Consider the following 19371-nt stretch of genomic DNA (forward strand, 5'->3'; position numbering starts at 1 on the left):
AAGTATAACATACATTACGTTTATACATTATAGGAAATAAATGCAATCAATCATTCAAATGTGCAGAATCAGTGGCCACGGTTAAATGAATTATTAACTTATCTTTGTGCTCAGCCAAAGCATGTTACCTCAGAACAAGTAATATTCAAAAGACCAAAGTTAAGGAATATGTCGTTAAATATAGACAACAAGATGAATTAAATATCACGCTTAACAAATATAGTGAGATTAGATCCAGCGGTAGATCCTTGGTGAACATTCCGAGGTGCGCTGCTCTCATCATGCTCTCATCGCTGCAGCGCATGCCAGAGTGTGTGTGGTCACGTGAAGTGCGTTTTCAGCGGTGTTGTCTGGACAGGGAGTTGTTCAGAAACACTGTGTGAAACTCCAGTGTGGAAGCGGATCATTTTCATTCTAAAACGCCATTTTAAAGCTAAAACGTATTAGTGTAAACAGGGCCTGGGAGGATTCCTCCTTTAATTGGAATGTCCCATTTGTCCTTCATTAGCATATAAGATATAGTATATAATATTTTCTCAGTATACAGAACAATCTCTTTAAGATCTGTCCCAAAATAAAACAAATAAAATTAGGCCATATAAATGAAAATATGTTTTATTCTATGTCAGCCATTTTAAACTTTCTGTCGAGCATCTTAATAATCAGATATTTGCAGTACATGACTGAAATGTGGATGGAAGACAAGAGTATAATGCAGATGTACATTAGTAACATGAGCTTGCTTTACTGAACGCTGTCAGGGCTGAAAATCTCTTACACGTGTCTAGTTTCCTAGATGCTTGTTTAGGCCGCTCCTAGACTAAACACACTTTGGAAGGAAACTTGCTTTTGAAAAGTGTTGCCTGCTCTAAGATTAGGCTAAAAGAGGATAATAAATGGCAAAAAGGGAATTATAGACGTCACGTTTCCTTGCTGAATGCAATCCTGCCAGCATAATCTGCCATATAAATGCCTTGTTTCCCTTTGTCACAGCTGTAAACAAAAGTACACGTCATTCGTTTCCTTTATGTAAATGCAACTCATGCTGCAGTTTGCGCAACTGACCTTTGTCTACATAAATCTCAGCACTTATAGACTCACTGCCTCTTGTTTGGTTGTAAATAGTTCAGATGGATGTGGCATTCTTCCATAGTTACTAGTAGACAAAGTTGTGTCATTTTCTAATCTATGTCAAGTCAAATCACATTTATTTTTATGAAGCAGTAAACACAGTACAGGCCGTTTTAAAGGGCACCTATGGTGAAAAATCTACTTTTCAAGCTGTTTGGACAAACAGGTGTGTAAGTATAGTGTATAGACCGTCATATTGGGGTGATATAAACACACATAGTCCTTTTTTTTTAATTTAACAATATAAAACCAGTGGGACCAATTGGAGCGGTTTTCAGACCGACCGCAACTTTACGCAGGAGAGCGGTCCCCCCGCCCACCAATATTGATTGACAGCCTCGCGCCACGATCATATCCTCAGTTTCTTGTTGCACATCCGCCATTTTCAGCATGTGAGTCAAAGCGATATCACTAAAGGAACACCCTTGCTCTTTTTTTTAAATGAAAAGCTCATTGGGCTCAACACAAGATCAAAATATTCTCCACATTATCGCTGTAATCGGAATTATTGCTTGTACCTTTTGCATGGCGCCGTTTATTTCGAAGTTCTGGGCGTGGTTTTCTGTCGGGGTGCACTCGGCGCTGTTGTGTTTGCCCTGGTGAAGGCCTGTGTTTGGAGATCTGGAATGCGTGGCGCGACGATTCCGGGTCACTTCATGTTTCTGCGTCACTGAGTGTCTGGTGTGCCGTGTCGCGGCGCATTTGGTGCCTCAGTCAAAGTTGATTCAGTGTGTGTGGTTATTGGTCTCGGTGTTCAAGCTTGCCACTTGTATACCGAGACTATAAAAAGACACAAATAATTTTGGACTCTCTGCTTGGTCTGTGTCCAGGTCGAACATGTACGGCTGAATGCTCATCCTAGCTTAGCTTCTCTCTCTCTGTCTGTCAGCCTGTCTGTTGCCATAGATATATACATTAGATGTCGCCTGGCCTATTGTTGTCTATTAAACGGAATGCGTCAATAGCGCCACCATCTTGCTACAGGGTAGCGCTCCTTTGAAATGAATGCGGGACCAAGGTACAGTGGAGGACTGTGGCCATCCAAAGCCAGAGATATACACATATACACATATATCTATGATCGGGAGTTTTCCTGGATGTTAGTATGTAATTTTTTTTTTCTAATTACGAAAATTATAATTTTACATCACTTTTCTACATTGATGGATCAGTGACCGCACGGCCATTCCTGACAAAGCTTGTGTTTTTGTGTACAGAAATGTACTATTCACCCTCCCTGTTAAATTTGATCTAATCATGTCCAGAAACACACCTCCTCTCCTGCTTTCACTTCTCATACTGACGGAGGGAGTGATTCGTTTGTGAATGAATCCCCGTTATGAACGACTCGTTCATAGCAGACAATAATAAAGTTTCTGGCAGCGCAGCATCTCGTTGTCATATTTCTTTTGCATTGTTTGCTGATTTTATTCAACAAAACTAGCATAAGCCGAGTGTTTAGTGCGAGTTGGAGCTGCTTTGCCGAATGCAGTAAGTGACTGTTATCATTAATAACGTTACCTGATTAGCACAAAAGTTCAGAACATACAAAAACAGAAAAAAACTTAATATTACCTATGAAATGTTCTGCCTTTGTGCTTTGTTTTCTTTGTTTGCTCGTTACTACACCCGTAGACAGCGCTAAGTCCTGCATCTTCACGTAATAACACTGTCTTGACTATTGCGGTTGAATGACATTTGTCCTAGGAGCACTGTACCAATGTGGCGGCGCTATTGACGCATGCTCAGGGTCCCTATGGGATATCTAGTGTATATATCTATGGTCTGTTGCAAACACAGAGCGTGGGAGCTCTTGGCTCCGCCCCCTTGTTACATTGGGCGGGAAGCTGAAACTGTGAAGCAGCACGCCCCTAAAACAGCAAACTGTGTAAGCGCCCCCAACATGACACTTTTGAACACATTATAATAAAAACATCTGAACTGTGTGTTGAACTGAACCTAAACTGGCACACTCAGAAGAACCATAATATTAATATTAAATCATAAAAAAGGGCTAAACTATGGTGCCCTTTAATACTAGCTTCATGGTAATGTGCAAGAAATAGCAATGGTGCAAATGTTTTATATAAATAATGTACTGTGTGTGATTTTTTGCTTGAGGCACTTTTGGTTGGTAAGTCTTATTTGGGTTGGAGGGTTTGTAATGCCTAGTTCACACTAGAGGATTTTAAGCCTGATTTGAGCCCGATTTGGAAGTTAACGAGCTCGCCGACAGATCGGGCTGTGATCGGGAAGAAATCTGCGGGTGCACGGCGCTCGCCGCTATTTATGTGTGAACTACTGAACAACGCATCAACGAGGCTCGCTGACGCGTCGCCGACACCTCGCAGACGGAAATCCAACATTCAGCATGCTAAATATTCCAGAGCAGTCGGCCGACTCAACCCCACGTGTGGTCGGATGTAGTAATGAGCTGCAGCCAATGAGAGAGCATATCAGCATGAGCTGAATGCCTGTGTGTTCAGGAGCTCAGCAGAAACATCTGTGATTGGTCAGAATGGGCATCAACGCACTCGCTTCATTCTGCGTTAGCACAGATATGAGAGTAGGCTATATTAACAGTGGAGCTAGAATTCTGTAACTATTAGAATTACCATACTGCTCATTCTGACCGTTCTCATATAAAACGCCATACTGTCACAACATATTTACATTCAGAGCTGTTATTGAGATATTAAAATTAAGCTTTGAATGTTTGGCATCATATTTAATGACACTATTACCCTAAAAATATAATATGTTTTGGTAATACAGCCTATAAATATGTAGTTAAGATACTAAAACACTTAAAGGTCTTGGCTTTCATTTTCACTTTCAAACAGGAGCTATTTAACAGCGCAGAATATGCTGTTTTGAAAGATATCTGAAGTAAATTGATGTTTTTGCCATCAGAAAGTTTTGTTTATGTTAGCAGGAAGTAGCCAGGCAAGAAAATGCACACACATTTAAAGTCACAGCGAAAAGTATCAGACATGCATGCAGTCATTTTAACCAATATGGTAATTTAAGGCAGAAATGCTCAGTTCTTTACTGTTTTGTAATAAAAAAAATAACAATGTCAGAAAGAAATACACTGATAGTTAGAAAACGGCAGGGTGTTATAAATATGTTAGTTTTATTTCAAAGAGTTATAAAATTACAAAAATTAAAAACTCTCTGTGTATCTATCCACTGGAACCTTGCAGATGAGTGATTAATCCGCTGATGAATCAGCTGATTTGACGATGTTTTTAAATGCTTTCTCCAAAGCTTGAAACGCTGTCAGTGATGTCATCAGCACACAAGCAGCCAATAGTGTTCAGCTTTTTCTGACGACTCCTCCCTCAAAATTTAATTGGCTGTGGTTTGGTAGCTTGAATGAGCTGATGGGGAATGAGTTGTTGTCAGATCATGTAGTGTGTGACCCCCCTCTTGTGGATCGTTCACGGAGTGTTGCGTAGTGTGAACACCTCAGAGATTAAAAGACACAAAGTCAAGTCATGTAGTGTGAACAGCACAGCGATCTGCTGATGTTTAAAATCCTGTAGTGTGAACTAGGCTTAAATGACACGTTGTTTGGTTTTATGGTTAATTGAACCCTTTAAAGAGTGTCCGATCTGATTCTGACTTTATTTTTGTGCTTTTAGTGTTAAATCTGTGCAGCAACAAGACGCTGGAAAGTACTGGTGTGAAGTTGAATATCACGGCGCAATCATTTCCTCTGAGCCTGCTTGGATTACAGTAGCAGGTATGTCACTTAAACCAGGGTTTTGCAAACTTTTAGGACACACGCCCCCCCCCAAGTTTGTCCAACTTCACTCGCGCACTCCCAGGCACCCCTCCCTCGAGACAAAATTATAATGCATGTGCAAACATCATTAACATATTACTTGCTGCGTTTAAAGTGCGTAGAATTAAGTATATTGAAACATAAATACCTTACCTGATTCAGTGTGATGGCTGAGCCTGTTGCTGTGAGGACAACATGCATCTGTCGTTGGATTTCTGACACAACTAACCGTAAATCATCTTCCACTGTCAATAAGCATGAGCCATAGCATACTTGCTTTTGATGTACGTACGAACAGAAAATGCTGCTTCGCAAAGCCCAGAACGCAAAGCCCTGACGGTGTGGTTGAGTCAAACATTGAGTATGTTTACATGGGCAACAATACTTTAATACGATTAAGACAATCCTCTGATTAGAGTCTACCATGTAAACAGCGATTTTTGATTACCTTAATTCGACTAAAGTCATAATAACTGAACTAAACAGAAATGTAATTAAGACCAGTGGAGCATACATATATAAGTGACAGTATTTAGATAAACACCGCAATCAAACTGTTACCGTCATGTAGGACTTTTCACCGCATTTTTTGACAAGATCTACACACACACACGGCTATCAGTAAAGGGCCGCGTGCGCACATATACACACACACACTAACACATGATTAAATGCGGAGGGTTTTTTTTCCTTTCCATTCGGCTTTCCATTAGAACAACTCTCTTCCACCAGTCCTTACTTTATATTTGCATCTATTTCCCCAGTTTGTCACGGGAGCGTGACTGACATGTTCATGACTGAAAGTGAAACTTGAAACGAACTGCAGTAAAGTCGAAAAATTAAGAATGAAACACCCAAAATTGGATGTGAAAAGTGTGAACGTGAATAGCCTGGTGACACAACATTCAAAAAGCACTTCACATAACATCTTAATTACATTAGTGTCTTATTAAGGCAAATAACTGATGTCCATTAAAACATAGTCAGTGATGTCTTCAAAGTGAAAGATCCAGAAGAGCATTCTGCTTATTTGATTCAGAAGGGCACTTTTTTGTCTGATGCTCACCGGTTTGACTTTTATTCATTCACCATCAGTCATTTTAAAACAGCAGCTGGTCCATTTCATTTGTGCATATTTTATTGGAATGCATTAACTCTACAGGTGCCTGATAGTTAGCTGTAGAGCTGACGTTAATCATATTCCCTCTAGTGAACGCATAAAAATCGCCATCATAATTACGAGCGCACGCTTCAATGTCTCGCACCCCATTAATAGGTGCACCCTCGGTGGGGCGCGCTCCACAGTTTAAAAACCCCTGACTTACGCCATATTCACACGGGGCTTCACCGTCAACGCTTGACTGAAGGCGTGTCTGAAGTTGGGGCTGAAGTGATCGTCATAGAAGCGTCAGCCAATGAATTTCAGTCAGCAATAGGCCACTGTCTAGCTGGTGTACTTGCATACTACGATCTGATTGGTTGACGCTTCCGTCTGCGCTTGAAAAGTTGAGCTAGTCCCAACTTCTGCAGCGAGCAATGCCTCTGAAGCGGCGCTGACGGATCCATAATGCAGTTCGGCAACGCCTGACGTCACCCATTCAAAGTGAATGGGAAGCGTTGACGCTGCCGCCCCGTGTGAGTGGGGCGTTAAACCTTAAGTACACTGAAGACCATACCTGCTAACAAGTTTTCCGGGAGACAAAACAATACGGGAGATGGCCAGGAGATGGGTCTGAAATACGGGAGACTCCCGGGAAAAATGGGAGTGTTGGCAGGTATGCTGAAGACAATGATTTACTGGATTTAGTATTTTTTTAAGGCGAACAATTAATATGGGCTGAATATAAACAAACAAATAAAATTTTAGTAATGTGCAAAACCTTAATAAAATATCGCAAAATCAGTTTTTTCCAATATCGTGCAGCCCTAGTGCAGACAAATATTGTCCAATCTGAACAAATCATAAATCTATGAAAATCGTATTTGTAATACTTTCAGATTATAAAAAAGATGTATGAATGGTTTTGTGTTCCATGGTCTGGTATCTTGTTTTTTTTCAGCACAAACACTGCACCCATTGCTTCTTACTGCTTGTATGTCCAGGTGTGCCTCATTTTGGCGTAGAACCTGAGGATGTGGCTGCATTTGCAGGGGAGTCGTTCAATCTGACGTGTGCTGCTTCAGGCCCTCCAGAGCCTGTGGAGGTGCTGTGGTGGCTGGGGGGTGAACAGAATGGCGATTTTACACCCTCCCCATCAGTTCTCTTTGTTAAAGGTGAGAGATAATAAAAAAGGCCTGTCTCAATACCAAGACATGTGGCTTTTGCATTTGGCCGTTTGCCTGCTTGCAAGGCCTGTTTATATGTGGTATCAAAAAAAACATTTAATATTATATTTATAAAAATGAAATTTCTTGCCTAAGAAATTAGATGAAAAGTAATAGAAAATAATGATTTTACCAACAAAAAAAAAAGGAAAATGTTGCTAAGGTACATATGTAATGATTCAAAATGCAAAAGATATAAGAAAACTACTTAATAACTAGTACCTAGAGTTATTGAAAGAGGAGGATGTTCTAGTGCATTTTTTGTTTAATGTAGTCAGAATAAAATGACAGTAGGCAAAATTATTACTTTGTAATAAGTATTACAGTAATAATTATTATAATTATTACAAAATTATTACAGTTTGCTGCTCAAAACATTAAACAGTGATTTAAGAATATATTTATAATCACATTATGAAAATGTGATGTGTTTAAGATTCATATCCTCTTTCAGATCTTCTGTGAGATATTTTAGACTGATAAAATGTTGAACTGGGTCACTAGTTGTTTTCAATGGGTGGCGTCACTTTGAGTTTTTTAGAAAGGTGAATTGTGTAATATATTTCCAGTGAGGCAAGTATGTGTTCATATGTAAATATAGGAAAGGGGATAGTTGATACAAAAATGTTCCAAACATGCTAGAATTTCTTTCTTCTGTTGGACAACAAGTAAGATATTCTGAAAAATGTTATAAAAAAACAGGCATAGGATTTTTTTGTTCTTACAATGAATGTTAATGGCTTTCCCCCAAAAAATTCTACTGAAATTCTTGTTTTGTGTTCAAGAAAAGCAAAAAAACATTTTAGAATCACTTAAATGTGTAAGAAATGTAACATTTTGTATGAACTCTTCCCTTTAAATATTTTGCGGCATTTTGCTCTAAGCCGCTATCTCAGTAAGGGCAAACAATGACACATGAGCCCATTGTGAAACTTTTCCATCGTTTATTTTCATCACATCGTGATCCATCATATCAGTAAAATAGCTTCATTGCTAATCAGTAGCACCAGTCACCACATACAAACCCACGGTCTGAAAATTGTTTCCTCTTCCCTTCCTTGCCTCACCTACTACCTTAGCTGCCTTAAATCCTGACTTGCATTGATCGAATAAAAGTCTTCATTCACAAAATCAAAACAATAAAGGAAATACTCAAACATGAATAATATCAAAGTCTCTTTAAGGCAAGTCATTTCACTCAGCGGCCATCTTTGAAACACCTCTCAGGCAGTATGCTCGGGCATTCTGTCTGAATGGGGAAACAACATGAAATTCTCCAAAACACTTTGCCAAGCTTATGATTACATTACATATTTGAAATCACCAATAAAATTAAACAACAACTGTGTCATAAGTTTTATTTCTAAACATTCAAATTAAACAAATTTGGCATTTTTTCAGGTTGCCCGAGCTAATGCGCATGCGCCCCTGAAAGGAATGGGATCATGACACCAACCTCTTTTATTGCCTTTCTACACATTATAATCCCCTTAATAATCGCGCTGGTCTTCTGAATTAATTATAATCCCCCTAATAAATATTTCACAACTTGGTCTTGATGGCGAATCTCCTCCAGAAATGAAAGCGACTCTCTGTATACAAGTTTGTGGGCGTTTGAGTAGTTGCTGCTGTCATGTGATGTGTGTTTGATACGGACATGCTGTACCCCGCGTTCGTTTCATACAGATTGCAATCCAGAAACCTTTTGTTTTCTAGTGTAGTGGGTTCATTTTATTTCGTATGTCTGTGAAGCAAGTATTCACTGAGATTCCAGTGTGTTAGTTGACCACATACACTGCTGTAAAAGCACACGTCTAGTCTGACGTCTAGTCTGAGCTTCTCCCCTGGAGAATCGTCAGTCTATATCGATCGATGATTGGCTCTTCTGCTAGTAGGCAGGGCTTCATTCGCCATATTGATGTTACACTTTTCCCCATTCAAAACTATACGAGCGACACGTTTTGTTTAATCTATAGTCTTATAAAACACAAGTCACAATAAAGCAAATACTTAAACATAAATAATATACAATAATTATCAAATATTCATTCATTTTCTTTTTGGCTTAGTCCGTTTATTAATCAGGAGTTGCCACAGAGGAATTAACCGCCAACTTATCCAGCATATGATTTACGCAGCTGATGCCTTTCTAGCCGCAACCCAATACTGGGAAACACCCACACACTCTTGCATTCACACACATTCACTACAGCCAATTAAGCTTGCCCAGTTCACCTGTACCGCATGTCTTTGGACTTGTGGGGAAACCGAAGCACCCGGAGAAAACCCACGCAAGCATGCAAACTCCACACAGAAATGCCAACTGACCCAGCAGGGGCTTGAACCAGTGACCTTCTCGCTGTGAGGCGATTGTGCTACCCACTGTGCTACCGTGAGACCTATTATCAAATATAAACTTAATAATAATCAGATCATCAAAGTGATTTATTCAGTCCAAACCTAAAAATAGAAAAAAGGAATGAATAAATGAGTTATTTAGAGCAACAGCTGAAAATTTATAGCGACAGGTTTGTGATCATTTGTGATCACTTTGTGATCATTTGTTGAAACACGGAATCACTAAAAAGCTTAGTTTAATTCTTAAAATTTAGGAAGTATGCACACCTTTTAATCAAAATGTTTTTTGTTTTGTATTAGTTTTCTGATAATGTTGTTTAAATTCCTCTTCATGTTCATGTACAAAGCCTTCTGTTAGTAGATAATGGCAAGGCCAGTTCATCACTCCGCTTTTACATTCTGTAACTGGATCTCTTGTTTTGTGAGGGAATGCATTATAGTAATCAATACTGCTGGTGTGGTAAAGCCCGGTAAAGTAAACTTTCCATTTTAAAAGCCTATGCTGAGAAATCCTTGAGTCATTAGAAGTATGTAAGGCTATGTGTCATGCACTCCTATTATCAACCACTTGCACCTTTTGCATAAATAGCTTTTGACTCACCCAGTGTTGGGAACTAGACTGTTGTTACACACGAGGACAAACAGCATTATTTAAAACAATATCACAGCTGTCATGGCCTTGGAAAGTGCTTTGTTGTTCAGAAACCCTCTGTTGCTGATTCACTGTTGCTGATTCACACTTTTTACAAATCACTTCTGTCAGGTTCAGCCTTCAACCAGCTTTTATTGAGAACTTTTTGAATGTCATGAAAAGATGAAAATCAAAAGAAAGCTGGCTAACACCACAGTAAAGTTTCGTTTGTTAATTAACATTAGTTAAAGGCATATTAAGAGATCTTGGTGAATGCTAATGTTAGGTGTTAATGTGTGGTTTTATTATTGAGACCCGCTGTGTGCAATATTGCCGCTACTGATTGTTTACGTTTGCTGGGAGGAATTATTTCAGAATGCGGGATAGTGACAGTGTCACAGATGGATGACTTCAAACTCCAGGGGAGTTTTCTTTTATGTTGGGCGCATCTTCATTGTCGTTCAGTCTGACATTATGACAGCTGAGATCTTACAGCAGGGGTGCCCAAATTCGGTCCTGGAGGGCCAGTGTCCTGCTGAGTTTAGCTCTAACTTTAACACACCTGCCCGGAAGTTTCTAGTATATTTAGTAAGAGCTTGATTAGCTGGTGCAGGTGTGTTTGATTAGGGTTGGAGCTAAACTCTCCAGGACACTGGCCCTCCTGGACCGAGTCTTACAGTGTGACATGGGAGCCATGTTCATGCAGTCTAACATGCTGCAATCGTTTAGAATAAAAAAAATTTAAAAAATCGCAGTGTGAGCCGGCCTTAAGTTGCTATTTTTGCCCCATTGACTTCCATTATAACCACACTATTTGATCGCAAAACCGTGACACCATCTCATCATGCATTCTTGGTTGTTGGTGGTTTTCTTTATAATTTGAATTCCAAAGAATACCACCCACAATTATGAATGCATGATGATATGGTGTCACAGATTTGCAATCAAAAAATGTTGCTATAATAATCAACATGGGACAAAAACAGCCACCAACATAATGAAAGAGTTGTAAATTTGCCCAGAGTGTACTGTTGAGATTTTAAAAAATTGCATAGCATTTCTCAAAATACAGTTGAGGTCAGATTTATTGACCCTGTTTATTTTTTTTCCAATTTCTGTTTAACGTAGAGAAGATTATTTTAACAAATTCCTAAACAAAATAGTTTTAATAACTCATTTCTAATAACTGATTTAATTTATCTTTGCCATGATGACCTCGATGGCTTTTCAAGACACTTCTTTACAGCTTAAAGTGACATTTAAAGGCTTAACTTGGTTAATTAGTTTAACTAGGCAGGTTAGGGAAATTTGACAAGTTTTCGTATAATGATGGTTTGTTCTGTAAACAATATGCTAAAAGGGGCTTATAATTTTGTCCCTAAAATGGTTTCATAAAAATGTAAATCTGGTTTTATTCTAGCCGAAATAAAGCAAATAAGACTTTCTCCAGAATAAAAAAATATCATCAGACATACTGTGAAAATTTCCTTGCTCTGTTAAACATCATTGGGGAAATATTTTAAAAAGAAGAAAAAATTCAAAGGGGGCTAACAATTCTGACTTCAGCTGTATGTATCAAAATAAGATTTGTCACCAAAAATAATTTCATTTGCCAAAACACAGAGAAAGTTATAGCAAATTAAGACTTAAAATCAACCCAGATTGGATGAAAACCTCCCCAAAAGCACGGGTGAAAGTTACATTGGACCCTTCAATCGCTATCCAAAGCCATGCCTTCTGAACGCATGAATGCACATTTGACAACAACTTTATAGTACAGTTATTCATTACCATACTAAACTCAAAGAAAAGAAAGTCAATTGTTGATGTTTGCTTGTCATTTCTCAGTGAACTGTTTTTGTGAACACACAGATGACGTTATCTTTTCTGAGCAAACAGGGTGTGCAGAGGAATGCAATTACATATATTGACAGGCACATAGGACAGCCTATCATAATGTACAGGGCAAACATTTTGATTGGACCAACTTTTCTTGGTCCTACATCTTCTACAGAGTAGATTTAAATAAATTTGGCCTATTTAATTTAATGATTACTATTTGGATTTAAAGAGACTCAACCAGAATAAAAAAGGTGTTTCTGATGACCTGAATCACCTGTTGCAACTTTTAAGGACACTTCTAATAATATAATAATCCTGTAATAAAGTTGGTAATTTCAATACTGTACATTGTTATTATCAAACCTTGTATCTCTTAATGTTAAAGGAACCTGATCTATATATATATATATATATATATATATATATATATATATATATATATATATATATATATATATATATATATATATATATATATATATAAATGCTGTAACTAATATATTGCTATTTAAAGTTCAACTGAATTAAAACTTGTTATTAACTATTAGGACCTTTAACATTTTGAGGTGTTACTAAAATTGTAGTGTAAATGAAGATATTAACATATATCATATTAAGTATTTTTTAAAATATTAACATATATTTTAGCATACACTGCCTGTTATATGTTTAAAACTAATTATTTTATTTGCATATTTTATTTTGAATTTTTATCGTTTATTTGTTGTGTTTATCAGACTCAGTCACCAAGGCTGTAAATATTTGAATACAAATACAATAAAATTGTGCAATATTCATTCACTCATTTTCTTTTCGGCTTAGTCCCTTTATTAACCCTGGGTCGCCACAGCGGAATGAACCGCCAACTTATTCAGCACATGTTTTACGCAGCAGATGGCCTTCCAGCTGCAACCCATCATGAACATGAATACATATTAAAATTTATTCCTGTGTTTCAAAGTTTTCTGCATCATTACGCCAGTTCCTCCAGAAATCATTCAAATTGGCTGATTTGCTGCTGTTTTCTGATCAGGTATTATTGGTGTTCAGTCATTAATAATAGCTTTTATTATTATCAATGGTTAACAAATGTTAGCTTCGTATATTTGTGGTAACCATAATGCCTAATATGTTTCATAATTGTTTGATGATTAGAAAATAGCAGCATTTATTTGGTATAGTTTATTTAATAATTGTGGGGGTTGCACAGTGGTTTTGGGTTTCCTCCGGGTACTCCGGTTTTCCCCACAGTCCAAAGACATGCACTTATAGGTGAATTCAAGAAACTAAATTGGCTATAGTGTATAAGTGTGTGTAAATGAGGGTGTGTGGGTGTCTCCCAGCACTGGGTTGCAGCTTGAAGAGCATCCGCTGTGTAAAACATATATCAGAATATTTGCCAGTTCATTCCACTGTGGCGACCTCTGAAATAGAGACTAAGCAAAAGGAAATTGAGTGAATTTAATAATAGTATACAGATAATACATACAATAGCGCACCTTCCCCCATTTAATATGTATTTTTTCAACTTATCCTGGGACAATTCCACGCTAACCGATATGATATCTTTCTCATGTGCTTAATCAGGTGTGAATGAGAGTATAAAGTTTCACTGCGAGGCCAAGAACGCTCGAGGCATCTCCGTGTCCCGCACAGGCACTGTGCACATTAAAGGCAAGACATACCACTGCACTTTACATTCTTATGGCATAACTTACATTGTTCTGACTCAGCATAAGTGCATTGAAAATTATTATTTAGTTATTGGTTTGTTTTTGCCAGTAATCCATCATACATTTTACGTACTATATCAAACGGTGAGTAGGTAAATACAAATATAATGTTTTTCATTAAATGCGTATTGTTTTTTTATGTACAGCCCGGCCTGATTCCCCTCGGGACGTACAGGTTCATCATGTGTCGGATTTTAACATAACTTTAACATGGAGTCCAGGTTTCACTGGGCATTCGCAGCTTTCCACCTGCACTATACAGGTAGAGTATTTAATATTTGTTTAGTATTTGATTGAATTACATGCCATCATATGACCCGATAGTCTTAAGGGGTACACCGTAATATAGACACCGTTGCCTTGAATCGTGCTCAGGTGTGAATATCCCCGCTCGCCTCTCCTTCTCGGTCTGCACTCACAAAGCAATTTTACCTCCCGTGCCCAAGCACGTTTACATCATTGATGATGCAGCTGTTCAGTTTTGAATAGAAACACTCTCACTCCATACAATGGAGATTGCTTTAGTTATATTGTTTTGTATTTTTTTCAGCAATTTGGGATGCGACGACACAAAAATTTTCTTGAAAGTCATCGTGCTGCATGTATTAGGAGGATTGCTGAAGGTGGCAGCTGGCGTGCAGCTAGGGGTTTGCATCTTTAATAAACTATGACACTTTGCATTCACTGAAAAGTAAGAATGATTAATAAATCCATATGAAATAGTCCCTTAAAAGTGATGTTGTCTTCAGTTTCGTGCTCAGGTATACTTTGCACTTACACTAAAGCCCAACCAAACCATTCTCCAGACCACTTTTTCCAGTCAGGCTTGGGCCGGCCAACTGAACCACGCCTGGGCACGATTCGGAGCACTCACACTTGTCAAATGAACCAGGAAATTGACAATACATGTGCAAACATTACTCACATATTACTTGCTGCGTTTAAAGTGCGTAGCATTATTTACATTGAAACATAAATATATCTGATTCAGTGTGATGGCTGAGCCTGTTTCTGTGAGGACAACATGGTTGGATTCCTGACACGACTAACCGTAAATCATCTTTCACTGTCAATAAGCATGAGCCAGAGCATACTTGCTTTTGATGTACGTACATATAGAAATTGCTGCTTCGCAAAGCCAAGATCACAAAGCCCTGAAAGTGTGGTTGAGTCGAACATTAAGTATGGATTCATGGGCAACAATACTTTAATAAGATTTTAATAGGATTAAAACAAGTAGATTAAGAGTCTACCATGTAAACAGCGATTTTTGATTGCTTTAATCTGAATACAGTCATAACTAAACTAAACAGAAATGGAATAAAGACATGTGGAGTATGCATATATTAGTGGCATTAATGAAGTAAACACTGCAATCAAACTATTACCGTCATGTAGGACTTTTCGCCATATTTTCCCACAAGATCCACGCACAGTGTTGGCAGATGTAGCTGACTGATTCCAGCCCAAAAACTATCCAAAACCCGTCGAAATGAAAAAATACCCACCCAGTCTGTAATCACGAAAGGTGGGTGGAGGGGTGGGTGTTGTGATGATCGCGAGAACAAATTGGAGGGGGGGGGGGACAAGCGTTCCGTTGCAAAAACACCCAAACTTTCTATACTCACCTATGTCATTTTATACATGCACAATCGTATTCAAAACCGCCTAATCTGGCAACACTGTCCATACATGCGACTGTCAGTAAAGTACCGCACACACACACATCGCAAAATGCAAAAGTTTTTCTTCTTTCCATTTGGCGTTAGTTTTTAAATTCCAAAACACTTTCATCAGTTTACTCATTATTTGCGTCTAATATCCCAGTTTGTCACGGGGGCATGAATGAAATGTTCATGTGTTAAAGTTAAACTGCCGAACTGCAGTTAAAGTCACCCAAAATTGTATTAAACTCTTACATGAAAGCACTTCACGTAAACACCTTAATTATATTATTGTCTATTACGACAAATAACTAGATTACTGATGTCAATGTAAATATAATCAGTATGTCTTCAAAGTTAGTTTGGATGACGCGACAGCAGCCATTTTGTGCCAGACCAGCTGATTGGTGGAGAGGAGACAGAGTGATGAAGCCAATTATCATATGGGGAGGGTTAGAGGGACATGATGTGCCAGTGGGCAGAATTGGCCAGGTTAAACCCCTACTCTTTTCGAAGGACATCCTGGGATTTTTAACAACCACAGAGAGTCGGTACCTCGGTTTAACGTCTCATCCGAAAGACGGCACTTACTGAGCAGTATAGAGTCCCCGTCACTATACTGGGGCATTAGGACCCACATAGACCGCAGGTTGGGCGCCTCCTGCTGGCCTCATTAACACAACTTCCGGCAGCAACCTAGCTTTCCCATGTGGTCTCCCAAGCAGGTACTGACCAGGCCAGCAGCTTCAGTGGGCGATCATGTAAGAGTTGCAGAGAGCTAGCTACCGTCATTCACCTTCATTTATTTTAAAAAGCACACGGTCCATTTTATTTGCATATATTTTACTCAAACGCATTAACTCTATGTGTGCCTGATAGTTAGATGTGGAGCTAACATTAATCAGATCGTCATCATAATTTACTCGAGTGCACGTATCAATGTCTCGCGCCCCCCCCCCCCCCTAAGAAATTTGTCTTATATTCAGTGAGCATATCTGTAATGTATTTAGGTCATACATAGGCCATTTAGTGATTTATAGACAAGTAGTTATACTTTGAAATATATTCTGAATGTAACTGGGAGCCAGTGTAAAGACCTGAGGGAAAAAGTTCTGAGGGAAAAAGTGAGAATTGTGAACGGTCATTTTTATGTTTATGCTGCTACAGAAATGAGTATCCATGCCTCATTAAATAAACACTTAGCAAACGTAGTTCCTGTTCAGATTATTAGGATTGTAATCCATCTGTTTGCAGTTGTCAAGGGGACCTGGAAAGAAGGTCAAGCTTCCTGATGTGGTTGTGGAAGTTCCTCCATTCCAGCACGTGTTTGAAGGGCTTCGCAGCTACTCGAATTACAGTGTGAGAGTCCGGTGTGATAATGAGGTGGGCTCTTCCCCCTTCTCTCCCTGGGTGGACTTTCACACTCCACAGGCAGGTATGGCAAACATTAGATAAGGTAATGACATTATGCATGCATGTTAATGTGGTCAAATGAATATAAATGGCCTTTTATTGTAGCCTGAAGGGCACTTATATCATTCAGACATTTGAAGGATTAAAACGAAATCAGCTTGCAATTGTATTCAAAAAGTAAACATTTTATCAGTTCTTCCATTCCTCAGGAATCAAATCCAAGACCTTGGCATAGCTAGTTCAGTGCTATACTGTTTGAGTTACAAAATGACAAAATAAAAAGTTGACATTGGCATGGAAAACCTGTAAATTTTAAATTAATCGCTAAATATATTAAGGCGTTTATTAAAAGTACTCAGTGTTATTATTTTGTTTTGTTGTTGTTTCACAACATCACATCGGCATCTCACAAAACGCCACAAAAGAGATATAAGCAACAAACACTCATTTGATCACTTAAACAATAATCTCCACTAAGCATACGCTGGGAATCGAGAGAGAGCGGGAAGCCATCAAATCCATGCTTTCTGCAGGTTTATATACAGCCGCCGCCAATCCAATCGCCAATCATGATCTGACCCAATGTAATCCGCTGCACCTGCGAATACTTAGAAATGAAAGTGAGAACGAGAGAAAGAGAGCGAGAGAGAGAGAAAAAGAGAGAGAAGGAAAGAAACACCACACACAAGCCCACACTACACTACAACTACTCGTAACAATTACATATAAAGTAAGTGGCGGTTCATTCCACTATGATAAACCAGGGAAAAAGCAGGAGGAAAATCAATGAATGAAATCTGTCAAGTAAGTGCATTAATCAATAACATTAATACTGACATTAATTAAATCAAAACAATCCGTTGTCATTTCTGATATTTGGGATTTAGATTTAATGTAAGTAGAGCAATGTAAACATTGCAAACATTGTAAACTAAGCTTGGTAGTTTCAAATAAGTGATGAACAAATTTCGGGAGGAGCACGCGCAGAAGTTTCAGCATTAAATACGTCATTGACAATTATTCTATTATCCAATCAGTTCTTGACCAAACCCCTATATATGCCAAAGTTGTCTTACCTGCAGTATCTCATGACTTTCGCATCCCTCCACCACCCTGACACCTCACCTCTTAAGAATTACATTCCCCGGGGGAAGCGTTCTAGGGCCGGGCTAGATACTTTGCTCGAATCTCAACTCCTCTCTATTCCCTGACAAGGGGATTAACACGAGTTGGGGCGTCCTCCCCGAGCTCAGAGCCCTCTCCCCGGACAGCACGCCAAATACGCCTTATTCTTAAATGATTGCAAGTGTGAACTCGTCAATGTAGTGTGAAACATTGTGAAACATCGATATCTGTGCATTGTTCATTAATCTAAAAAGTTTATCAGATCTATAGGTATTATAAAGTAATATGAATAATGTATAGTTTTATATATTATATTTATCTTTTTAAAAACAGCTTACATTAGCAAATAAAACACAAGGTAGGCCTACTGGGCAAAAAGGGAATGTCTCTCAAACACTTTTAAAAGCTGTCATTTATTCATTCTTACTATACTCAAGATTTTGGTCTTTTTTTTTCGTCTCTTTTTTTATCCTCATAGCATCCATGCGAGATAAAAGAAAGGGATCTTAACTTCATCTTTCGTGAAACGCAGTTGCTGTTTAATGTATGTTAAATCGGAGGTATCGTCACTGCGCAAAAAAACGTTATGAATGCGTTACACTTCAAACTGTTCAGTTTTTCTTATAATGCAGAGTTTTGAGGTAAGGGACGTTTTCATTTGCCATTCACTGACAGGCTCATTCAGTTCATCAAACTCCGTCTTTAAGAATTGAAAGCGGAAAAAGCAGGCGTATCAGCACGCCGTTACATTGAAAACACGATTTGATTTGCGCCTTCTGGTTGGTTCTCGGGATATAGCGGCTTTTGCTGCTGAAGGCAAGGGGCGTTTAGCGGCTTTTGCCAACAAACTGTTATTTCCGAATGCGGTGATGCTTGGATTTGGACGATTTGAAGCAAATTTATTTGTTGATGGTGTACTACATGCCTAAAGCATTCACTCAATGTCATTAGCTCATTGTTGATGGAAGTGGCGTTTAGCGGCTTTTGCATCTGAACTCTTCATATTTCTTTTTTCGACACATGAAATCCCTTTATAGGATTTCTGAAGGAAGCAGATACGAGTCTTCTGCATATAACTTGTATCTTGTATCACCTGCTATTAATGTACCATTGTTTTAATACCTTTATATTTTATGTGTATGTACATTTATTTATTTATTTAAGTACTTGTAATTGTAATTTTTTATTATTGTTATTTATTTATTTATTGATACATTTTTTTTTTTATAATTTTGCATGTTTTTTTCTTTTCTTTTGTATGTTAAAAGTTCCTACAAAACTAATCAACACTGTTTAAAAAAGGTTATACTTAAAACAGATCACTCGAGTACAGCAAATATCTTGATGTAAATTAATCTG

General features: G+C 38.3%; 1 protein-coding gene across 1 annotated transcript in view; it reads left to right on the forward strand.

Annotated features, from left to right (window-relative positions):
* The window catches only part of tyro3 (TYRO3 protein tyrosine kinase), a 52142-nt gene that overhangs the window by 9634 nt on the left and 23137 nt on the right, over nucleotides 1-19371 (forward strand). Inside the window, exons 3-7 of the mRNA NM_131432.2 lie at nucleotides 4779-4879; nucleotides 7025-7195; nucleotides 13665-13751; nucleotides 13957-14072; nucleotides 16729-16909. Coding sequence (NP_571507.2) covers nucleotides 4779-4879; nucleotides 7025-7195; nucleotides 13665-13751; nucleotides 13957-14072; nucleotides 16729-16909 — 656 coding nt within the window. The remainder of the gene's footprint in view (nucleotides 1-4778; nucleotides 4880-7024; nucleotides 7196-13664; nucleotides 13752-13956; nucleotides 14073-16728; nucleotides 16910-19371) is intronic.

Source organism: Danio rerio, chromosome 17 (assembly GCF_049306965.1).
Source record: "Danio rerio strain Tuebingen ecotype United States chromosome 17, GRCz12tu, whole genome shotgun sequence".
NCBI lineage: Eukaryota > Metazoa > Chordata > Actinopteri > Cypriniformes > Danionidae > Danio > Danio rerio.